We start from the raw sequence: 11087 nt of genomic DNA, 5'->3' as shown, positions 1-11087 counted from the left end.
CCATATCCCTGCCGCTGAAGCACTAAGTTTCTTGGCCTATTATACATTTTTATGGCGTCGATATACTTCACCGTGCACCCCCCTAAGCTTGCTGCGAAGCTTGCTATAGTTTCTGAGATGTATTTATCTTTATCATATCATAGATAGCCTGACACTGCTTTCGTGCTCTTAATTTTTCCAGTAACGCGCGCTGTTATCCTTTTAATATTGAATCACAGGGAGCCGCCACGCGGCAGCGTATTGTAAAGCTAGCACGCAAAGCGTGTTTCATCCCTCGACTATGAAGGACTGGGGCAGAAGCGCCGTCTCCAGTAACCAAATTGCTCCTGGGGTCATCAAAACCGACAAACTGAGCGAGGATGTTGTCTTCCTTCCGGATATTGGCAAGCAAGGGGGTGAAAACTCATGGAAGATCGACTTGCAGCGCTGACACTCACATACCCCTACGTTAACATCTAATCATAACTCGTGTCGAGCATTGAGTCAAATAGGTAAAATATCTTCAAAGGTATTGGCCGTACATACAAAGACATCTTGCGCAATGGACATAGCGGCGGTCTGTTTGATTGAGGATTGAATTTTGAATCTTCATATGCAGGACGGAGTGAGGTGGGGGGGCCTTTGCTTCTTTTACTATGAGATTAGCAGGAGGTACTATTGGTGTAGCTTGGACTCTCTTGCATTATTGGGTAGCAGGTAATGCATGTTCAGAAAAGCACCAGCTGCCGTCCCACTCAGCATTACAGTATATATAAGCTATTGTCAAGTGGGTTATCGGGTGTGACTGCCAGTATTAATAGTACGATGCTATTACCATAAGGTGGTCGGCAGGCGTACTTTGTTGAATTAGATATATGTATGGAGACTTGAGGATGTGGCTGATCATAAATCAGTAAGTTACACTCGATGAGCAAAACTTTGGTTGGTACTAAGTACTTAGATGGTGACTTCCCCTTAGAGCAGCTCCAAGAATTTGCTATGTAAGTAGTATAACTAGCTAATTGACAATATATATATTTTTAACATGGGCAATGCACTACTAGTTGGATTGTCCGTCGAATATCTATTTATAGCTTAGTTTGTTGCGACTGCAGTATCCTGCAGTGCTTCTAGTATACACGCGTCGACGGTTCTCGCCAGTCGATTCAAGTGAGACAATAAGCCACTGCGAGAAAGCCACCCGCCATCTATAGTTTAGAGTAAGTATGGCATTGGACGAATCCCTCCAAAGGCAGAGTAAGAAAGATACCTCACCCGCTAACGCCTCCTGGGCCCTTGGCGCAGGTCATCCGGGCTCCACCGCCCAACCTCGGATTCCCCAGAGCTCCAGCTTGCCGTCCATTCCTCCCCGATATTATTGTCTTCTTCCTGACTGTTATACCTGCCCGCCATCTTTCAAGATAACATACCCTCGCTCATAAGGCATCGCTACCATCCGCACGATGCGCCCCAAGTCTTCAAAACCTACCAGCGATGAGCTGCTCGCTCAATTTGACGACCTGGGTGTCGACTCTGCCCCCGAGCAGCAGCCCTCCAAGGCGGCTCCCAAACCCACTACCGCACAGTCCGAGCAGGACATCCTCGCAGAACTGGACAGCCTAGCCACTCAGCGCCCCAGCAGTGGCCCAGGCACCCCGCGCGTGTCTACAAACGAACCCAGACCTACCATCAAGTCGCCCAAACCGGCTGCCACTGCCACAACCCCCTCCACCGGTCGTTCCAGTGAAGAGAAACAGGCGCCTCGTAAGTCGGAAGAGAGCGCCAGAGCATCCGCTACAGAGAAGAAGGCTGCAGATGCGCCGAAGCCGGAGACTGAGAAGCCAGAGGCCCAGGAGAAACCTGCCTCGAGCGGTGGTGGCGGTGGATGGTGGGGTGGTATCTTTGCAACCGCCAGCGCTGCCATGAAGCAGGCCGAGGCGGCAGTCAAGGAGATCCAGCAAAATGAAGAGGCTCAGAAGTGGGCTCAGCAGATTCAGGGCAATGTGGGAGCTCTCAAAGACCTAGGTATGAGTCTCTACCTGAGCTTCGTTTTCTTCTGAATGGCCGCTAACGACAAACCACCAGGTGGGGAGCTACGCAACATGGCTATTCCTACGTTTACCTCTTTCATTCACACGCTCGCCCCTCCCATCTCGTCCCATGAACGTCTTCAAATCCACGTAACACATGACTTGTCTGGCTATCCCAGCATCGACCCTCTGGTGTACGCGGTCTTCTCGCGCGTGATGGCGCAGGTCGAAGGCGGGGATCTCCTTGTCATCCAGCGGGGTCAGGAGTCAGCCCCGAAGCGCGGACTGGATATCGGCGGCACCCAGTTCTCTGGCCCAGGCTGGCATGATGGTCCATGGTGGCGCACTGTGACGCCCGGCAGCCCTCGCACTCTGTCGGCCATCCGAGGCACAGTTGAGGCCACCAAGCTTGCGCGGGCCAGCGCCGAAGCCTACGCTACTGAGTACTTCTCGGCCAAGGGCGGCGTTGAAGCGGCAGCAAAACAAGCTACCCAAGATCTGAGCGAGACCAACCCGGTTCGCAGCAGCGACATATTCCTCGCGATCCAGGCCATCAGTCAGACCACCTCCACCGAACTCTTCCAGGCGGGTCCCACAACCGACCAAGCCACCCCAGCAGGCGTTGTCGACGTGCCCGAAGCCGCCGAGGAAGAAGTCGTCTTCGCCCTGTACCTCCACGACCCCATCCACGGCATCGCCTTCCACACGCTCTCCCAGGCCATTCCTCAGAAATGGATCGACTGGCTCGAGACCCCCGCTATTCCAGTGGAGGACCCCGAGTCCGAAGACGCCAGCGTCCCTCGTACCACCATCCCCGACGACATCGCCGACATTATTGAGAGCGGCGGTGTCGACCCTCGAGAATGGGCAGCCGAGTGGATCGAGGAGAGCCTGTCCCTGGCTGCGGGGCTGGTTGCACAACGCTACGTGGCGCGGAGAATGGGCGTCGGCGAGGGCGGACCGGCCAAGGGCAAGATGCGTGCTGAGCAGGCATCCGTGGTGGACAGTGGCGCAGGCGAGGCCGCACGCGCGATTTAGAGTTAGGTTGATGTGGTGGATACGTCGATCAATCCTGTTCTTATTCCTTATCGTATTTGCGTCTTTTTTATCTTGTCTGCCTTTTTTGGGGCGTTTGTCAACCCTTCACATGACCACATGATACGATATGACTCCCCCCTCTCCCCTGACACTTTCACCCCCACATTATCTTTATCTTCGTTCTATTGAGCCACGACATGACAGCTTTTCCATATTCGCGCCATCTGCGGCGTCCTTAATACCATATACATACATACTAAAACCGTATTCAATGAGTCCCATGTACATATGACAGACATTTGATAAGCAAACAAATACAATCAACGCAGTCTACGCCATCTACTCTACACGTGCCCACATCAAAACTTTCGAAATTGAACAAAATAGCAATCATATTTTGTATTCCAAATTCTCAGGAAATATAAGTAGTAACAAACACAACCTTTGCGGGTATCTAAGGTAGTAAGTAGTAGTAGTAGTAAACCAGATAGTAACAAGCAGACAAGACACATAAGTCTCCTTATCACATCATCATCTTCAATCTACAAGGTCGTTATTCCGTTTTGCGTACGCATACGCATCATGTATGAATCAACTCGAATCAATCCAGATGCAGCAATTGTCCTTCCAGGCCGGGAACATGCCAGAAGTTGGCGCGGAGGGCGGTGACACTGCACATTATTATTAGCGTTATCCATGGAAAGATTCCAAGCAGGGACAAAGAAAGCCATAAGATGGGGCATACTAACCTAGTACAGCCACTCAAAACCGTATGAGCATCCGTACCCTCCGGACTCTCCTGCAACGCCCTCTTCATATCAGACAACTCGGCCGCCCAGGCAAAGTTACGTTTCTTCAAACCGCCACCCTCACTCTTCGGCGTGACTGTCTTCGTGGTACTACCATTCGTGAGCTGCTGCTGCTCCTCAACCCCATTAGCAGCAGCATGTCCATTGACTCCACCAACAGGCGCGGCCTTCTCCCCAGAGACCTCGGAATACAAGTACCCTCTCGCCCAGTAATACGGGTAAGTACGAGTCCACAAGACAGGACGGGACTCGACGTCCAGACGCATGGGCACGTTCACATTATACAGCTCGACCTGGTCATCCCAGTTCTGGATGAGATGGTTAACGACTCTAGTGGCGAGACGAGCGGCAGCGTGGATGATGTCTAGGGGCTGTTCATCTTTGCTGCCGAAGGAGATGGCGATGCCGCGTTTCCCGCATGTAGCAGCTTCCAGGGCGCCGCCGACGGTGCCGGAGGAGAGGTTGTAGATGGTGGAGGCGTTGCGGCCGTGATTGGGGCCGGAGATGACGAGGTCGATGGGGCCGCGGTCGGGGAAGAGGTTGTGGAGGCCGAGTTGGACGCAGCTGGCTGGGGTGCCGTTGGTGATTATCACCCAGTCGTTGGCATTGTCGGAAGTAGTGGTAGTGGGATCTTGTTGGAAGGATTCATCCCATGTGCCATCACCGCGAAAGGCAGCGGGTGGGACATAGGTGGCTGTGAGTGAGGCTTCAATTAGATGGGCTTTGCCGATCCAGGAGCGGGAGGCGGCGGGAATGGCCACGGAGATGCGGTGGCCGGCGGACTCGAGGGCTGTCACTAGTGGCTCGATGTATGGGGAGAGGCGTCTGGACGGCGGACCGTCATCGTTGACCACCTGATTATTTTGTTTTTGTGTTAGTGTGTGTGTGTTTAGCTAATTGAGACTAGTCATGTAGCTTTCGTGCTCCGTATACGGAGGGCAGGTATCAGATAGGTAGGTAGGTAGGTAGGGAACATGGGGGTTGGCAAAGAAGCGGTGACAGTGACATTGGGCAGCACATGTTAAGTTCAATTGATGATGACAAGGAGGGAAGATGTTAAAAAGCAAAAGCAAAAGCAAAAAAACATACCAATATATGCATGATGAAGGAAGATCTAGTAAATGTTTTTTGACTCGTGTAGGGGCAATAAGAGAAGAATAATGGTATATTCTTTTTCTTGTTCTTTTCTGGAATCGGATTGGATTGGATTGACTGATTGATTGATTGATTGAATTTGATGCTTCGGACTTTTGAAATCGGAATTTACAAAAGCAGCGACATAATATTTCCCAACTTTTTTTCTTTTCTTCTCAGATTCCCACACACTCTCTTTCACACACACGCACGCGCGTTGCACTCTTTTCGCTCTTCTCCGATGGGAAAAAGTGGATGGATCCGCACTGGGATTATTTTGGGGCTCGGGGCTCGGACTCGGGTTCAGGGTTCAAGTTGCAGTTTGTATTGCAGTGATAGTGTATATGATATATGATAATTGCTTCTCCAGATCAACATCTGCCAGCTGTTCCTTCCCCCCGGTATTTATAGGGAAGATTTAGCTGGGTAATCGTTGAGCCCGACAGCCATTTTCGATCACCGTTTACCCCGACCTCGAAGAGAAACCGGGGAGAATCTGGCCTCCATCTCCAAATCGGTCACGGTGAAGCTGTTGCGCTGCGGGGGGGCGTTGCTCTGAAGACGTCAACTGTGGTTGCGAGCCTCCGTTATGACGGTGACCGGACGGGGATGGAACAGTGATTGAACTATGGAACTGAAAGTATTCAATACGTAATATTACTGTATGTGACAGAACGGGACGGAGACCAGCCGAGGGGCGCCGAAAAGAGGCTGCGGTGAGGAAAAGCAAAGCCTGCGATTAAGTCACACCTCGTGGGGATTTCAAGAAGACGAATCGGACCATCCAGAACGGATGCATTTCCAAGGAGGGAATTCGCCCGGCCTGAGAACTCGGCAGTGAGACGGTCAGCTGAGGAGACAAGAAGAAGTGATTCGGGTTATTGTTTAGATAATAGATTGATTTCGTCAAGTAGATCTTTGAAGAATAGTATCCCCGTCGCATGTCAATAGTAGGGCATTCGACGGGGCCTCCTTGTGAAACGACACTATGTCGGTCATGGCTTTAAACTACTACGAACTAGCCAGATGTCTAGTAGGATAAGAGGGTGATCCGAGCATGATGGAAAATACCCCGTAGAGTAAGGCACCAGGAGGTGCAGACAAAGTGACTTGACTGACTATGGGGCGCGGAGCAAAAAGCAAAGAAGGAAAAAGAAGGAAACAAGAGCATCATCAGGCGGCGCACGTTCAATGCAACACAACGATTGCCTCATATACCCTAGATTAGACTACAATAAGGTAGACGGCAGAAGACCTGATAAATCCGACAAGGAGATTGTGGTCACCAATCAGTTGAGATAGCAAGGAATGCTACTCTTCCGTACATATGCACTGAAGGCCCCTAGTGTCTGCATACTTCTTCACGTAGGGGACATTAAGACACACACAGATCTACTTAGATCCTGGCATCAGTGTGCTATTTAGTGCTGTTGGCTTATCTACGGAGGGTTTCGAGCTCTTCGGGGTAAAAGAGGTCATGTGTGTATGCATATTCTTAGCTAAGATAATCACAGTGATCGATTAATTATTGCACATCACTCATGAATAATCGGTAGAACAATTATCATGACACCCACCTACTAATACTAACTATCTATCTATCCACACAAAAAGTCCAGAATGGCACGCGGGTGTGTGCGGCTATTGCAGGCTTAGAGTGGTCCCGTGCCCTACTGATTATTAGTGATTATTGTTGGTTGTTTAGGTTTTCCTTGCTCTTGTCTTTTAGAAAAATTTTTCTTTTTCTTTTCAGACCCTGATGGGGCCACACTATAAATTTTTATATGCGAGTCCTGAACGGGAAATGCAAGCCCACGTCCACTTCCCAACCAGCCATGGACAGGCTTCTAGAATAAGAATCAGGACTACTGTGCTAGGCCGCGGGACCACACACGCTGATTGCTCAGGAGCGCCTTATTCTTAGTTGGAAAAACAACCACGGTCCCATCCCACCGGCGCCAAGTTGCCAATCATTCCTCTGGGCGGGTCTGTTCTATCCACGCTTTGCTCCATGGCGTTGTGGTTACTCCGTGGTAGCCGCGAGTCAAACAGCCCCTCTGACCACCGGCACCTGGACCGACCTTTTCTAGCAATAATATCGATCCATCCGCGGAGGACAGCCCCCCGTAGTCGGTTTCAACGGAAATGATTTTCTCGCGTAATCCTCGACTGTCATGTTAGGCCATAAACGCTATCACTCACCAACCAGGATTGGGGTGGTCGGTAGTGTGTGTGTGTGTATATGCACCTTGCACTGGCTTAATGACTTAATGGCTGCAAGTGGTCGTTGTGCCCGTCGGCCCTCCTTGTTCATCGTAGGTTGCAGTAGTTTCAGGCGCGAGGGGACGATCCACGGCTTGACCCCTCTTTGTACCGCGCTGGTTTGTAGGGAGGACCCCTGAGGATCAAACTCCGACGGCCATTAATAGACAGAGAGGCGGGCGTACGTTAGTTGTGTGGTTGCGGTGTGTGTGTGTGGTTTCCCCTCATCATGATCAGGGATAGACGCTGAACCAGCTGCATGATAAATTAAGATTAATATAATATACGGTAGAACATGTCAAGTGGCAGGCAGCTGCCATCGATGAACGAGGCCGAGGAGGAACCCAGCTCGTGCGTATGCGGACCTGGTCAGTGCGGAACTTATCAGAGGCATTAGTAGAATTAGTAGAATAAATCCAAGTATGTTTAATGCAAGCAGCACCTCGGAGGCCGATCGTCGCAAAATCTTTGGTGGGGAAGACCAAGCAGCGCCAACCCAGTCGGTCCAAGTCAGTCAGCCACGGACGCCGATTTTCTGCTCGCTTCGTCAGTCCAGCACTGACTATCCATCTTCTCCCTTTCACTCCTGCTTCGTGCATCACTTTCATCATCTCCATCATCATCATCATCCCTGTCCGCTTATATATCTAGCGGTCCTTCCCCTCTTCCGATCACCACCACCACCAACTACGTACTACTAACTCCGAACCTCCGCCAAAACCCACCCAAACCCACCGCCCGCTTCGGTTCCCAACAGACTCAGGAACGCGCCAAAGACAGACCTGCTCGGCTTCTCACAAAGGTCTTTCTTACATCACAATCCCCCTTCCATCTGCCCCCCTGTATGGACTGCGGGACGACTGGCACGGCTGCGGGCATCGACCCCAAAATTCTAGATAACTGGCAATCGGATACTTTTCCGATCTACTCCGCTTACGACCAACCGCTCGAGTGGGATGCGAGCCAGGACTCAAGTCCAGGCGATGCGGATGTCGTGGATCTGAGCAATCTCCGTGGTCCGCTGTCGCGCGACCAATCCACCGTCCCGGTGGTAGGTCATGCTGGCGATTATCGAGGTAGTGAGAGCAGGTGCGATCCGTCTCATCTTCCCTAACCTTGGAGCTTCCCGCTGACAGGTACCCCTCCCGTGCAGCAGCAAACATGGCGCCACTTCCCCCGGGAAGTTCAGCATCAACGACGGTCCTATCGAAGGCACCGTGAGTGGTACGATCAGCCCGAGGACGCTGCCCTCTTCCGCCGACGACAACTTCCAGCTGGATGAGTCATGGCCACCATTCCAGCTATTCAACGCCATGACGGCTGGCCTTCCCATGGAGGCTCCTCTCATGTACCCGTACGCTAAGGAGCCTGCCTCCACCAACACGGTTATTGTAGAGGATACCGGAGAGTTGCCGCAGGGACAGGGCTTGTCCGATCTTCCTCCCGATCCGTTCCTCTCCTTCCAGAATATTCCCCAGGCTTTCCCCTTCTCGACCGCTGAGACTTGGACCGCACCGACTGCGCCCGCGCCCACGGACAACCTGCCTAATCAGACCCCGGTATCTCTGTCGATGGGTCTGCAATCGGCTGCCAAACGTCCAGGACACATCCGCGACTACCAGGGTTCGATGCGATCGCTGGATTCTCGCTGGCTCGAAGGCCTGGAGTCTCAGCTGTCTTCCAGCATGACATCGCCAGCATCCTTGTCGATCCCCCAGGACGCGACGTTTTTCAAGGAGGAGCGAATCCAGCATGACGGCTTGCAATACAAATCGGAGAGTTCCTCGGTTTCTGGAGATTTCCCCAGTGTCTACGAACCGTACCCCGCTAGCAACGACGAGATCCCCGCTTTTGCTGATCGCCAACTCGAAGACAATGGACTCTGGAAAGATACACAGAAGGAGAGCACTTCCTCGGAGACATCTCAACCCCTGCAAAATGCGACCGCCTTCATGGTCAGTGAAGACCCATCAGAGGCCTACTTCACGCCGGTCTCTGCAAGACCCAGAGCCTCGTCATCTGCGCAGAGGGGCCCCGCTCGGCCACAAGCTCTTGCATTACAGACAGTGGCCACGGTCAGAAAGCGCAAGCAACGTAACTCAAGCGTGCATCTGGATCAGAATCTGCCCAAGCCTTTGCAGATCGTGCAGGAAGACGGCCAAGGCGGGTCTATCGCTTCGGCAGATTTCATATCACCACCTCGGGGAGCGCGCCGCAAGGGCCCTCTGAGCATGGTCGGCAGGGCCAATGCTGGTCTGCGGCGAAAGAACAAGGACACCTGTGTCCAGTGTCGACTGAACAAGCGCAAGGTATGCACTCAGCCGATCTTATTCTAGATTTGCGTCTAACGAAATTGCAAGTGTGATGGCAACGCCCCGTGCGATGCTTGCCGCCCTACGCTCCACGAGCAGCCATGCGCACGTGCCTGCTTTGCCAACATCGTCGAGTACGGTACATGTAATTATGTTTGTATGTTGCGATATCTACACACTAGCATTAGTCCTTGTTGCTAACGGGCACCAGCTCAACGAGCAATCAACCATCCCACCACAGATGGTGCTAGACGCATCCGGATGGACATTCCTTCTGAGTTCGACCTCAATGATCTGATCACATTCCTCGGTGAGCGACAAGGTCGATTCAACATCCGTGCCAAGCAATCCTGGGGATCCCTCTATGTCCTTGACCTTGGGGAGACCTACAAGTTCCTCCGCGGACTTAGCGAGTACAATGGCAACTCAAAGTCCAACTTTCTCGACTTCATTGATCGGCGCATTGTCGAGTCGAAGGACAAGTCCAAGAACTGGCTCACATGCGTGAAAGACTGCGACCCGATGAACAATGTTTATGTAGGTGATCATTGATTTCTGCTCAATGCGAACAATTACTGACTCTAATAGTCCTTACTCTCGCAATGGAACAACATGCCTAGCCGTGCTAGCTACAGCTTCGTTCCTCTTCAAGCCGGAGGCCAGGAGAGAACCATGGACATCAACAACCCTGAGGACCGTCGCGAAATCCTCCTTGCAGCACAGTTGTCTCGCATCATCTGCCGCATGCTCGAAGTGGAGGGATTCCGAAAGCTGGAACGCGACTTCTACAACATCAAGTGGAAGCAGATCTCTCAAGAAACCCACCTGCGTTTCCTGAGCGAGCTCGGCCATATCCTGCTTACCCTCCGCTGGCGAGTCTCCTGGTGGCGACGTCTCGGTGACGGCGGTCGCGAACCCGACCCCAGTAAGCAACATTACGTGGATCGGGTCGACCTACTCTGCCGGATTCTCTACGTCTACTACACCTGCGTTCTGGCCAAGCTTCCTTCCTGGTGCGCCGCCGATGTTCCCAAGGGCATCTGGAACACTTATGCCGATGCCGAGAATGCCGTGTGGGATGACTTCCCAGTCGACCCTACCGACGAGGGATTCCGGAGGTGGATTGATCGCGGCCAAGAGCTGGTCGAGCAGTCCGGTGCCCCGACCTGTGTTGCGAAGCTAGGCAAGAACGCCTAGACGAGTCGACCTGGAGAAAAACAACCCCAAAAAGACGGCGGATGGAATGATACTGAATTTGAGATACCCTTTGAAGCGATATAACTTTTGTCTCGTCTCCTCTACTTTTGCGTTATTATGAGTGATGATCCGTGCTAATTTTCGTGGATATAATTATTATTTGGGCTGTGTATATGTCATCTTTCTCATACATAGTTTTAGATTTCATTTTATTTCGGTTCTATTTCAGATATAGACAAGCAAATCTTTGCAATAATGTGTAAAAGGGTATCGTATGTTCATTAATCATATACTGAACAGAATGAAGTAATAGCAACAGCAATATT

At 51.8% G+C, this 11087-nt stretch overlaps 3 protein-coding genes across 3 annotated transcripts; 2 read left to right on the top strand and 1 right to left on the bottom strand.

Moving 5' to 3' along the window:
* The first annotated feature begins 1346 nt into the window (after positions 1 to 1346).
* Positions 1347 to 3381, top strand: BO88DRAFT_402947 (DUF5427 domain-containing protein MTC1). The gene is made up of 2 exons (XM_025706235.1): positions 1347 to 2004; positions 2065 to 3381. Exons 1-2 carry the CDS (start codon positions 1443 to 1445, stop codon positions 3045 to 3047), a joined length of 1545 nt encoding a protein of 514 aa, XP_025565385.1. The 5' UTR covers positions 1347 to 1442; the 3' UTR covers positions 3048 to 3381.
* A 267-nt stretch (positions 3382 to 3648) lies between these two features.
* On the bottom strand, positions 3649 to 4957 carry BO88DRAFT_423452 (5'/3'-nucleotidase SurE; the record flags this gene model as incomplete). The annotated part of the gene is made up of 3 exons (XM_025708649.1): positions 3649 to 3718; positions 3797 to 4710; positions 4946 to 4957. The coding sequence occupies 3 exons, from the start codon at positions 4955 to 4957 to the stop codon at positions 3649 to 3651; spliced, it is 996 nt and encodes a 331-aa protein (XP_025565384.1).
* A 2756-nt stretch (positions 4958 to 7713) lies between these two features.
* BO88DRAFT_402945 (uncharacterized protein) lies at positions 7714 to 11024 on the top strand. The gene is made up of 5 exons (XM_025706234.1): positions 7714 to 8341; positions 8406 to 9561; positions 9613 to 9721; positions 9776 to 10101; positions 10153 to 11024. Exons 1-5 carry the CDS (start codon positions 8097 to 8099, stop codon positions 10759 to 10761), a joined length of 2445 nt encoding a protein of 814 aa, XP_025565383.1. The 5' UTR covers positions 7714 to 8096; the 3' UTR covers positions 10762 to 11024.
* Positions 11025 to 11087: the final 63 nt, after the last annotated feature.

Source organism: Aspergillus vadensis (genome assembly GCF_003184925.1).
Source record: "Aspergillus vadensis CBS 113365 unplaced genomic scaffold BO88scaffold_5, whole genome shotgun sequence".
NCBI lineage: Eukaryota > Fungi > Ascomycota > Eurotiomycetes > Eurotiales > Aspergillaceae > Aspergillus > Aspergillus vadensis.
The sequence above is the reverse complement of the archived record's forward strand: the minus strand, read 5'-3'. Positions and strand labels throughout refer to the sequence as shown.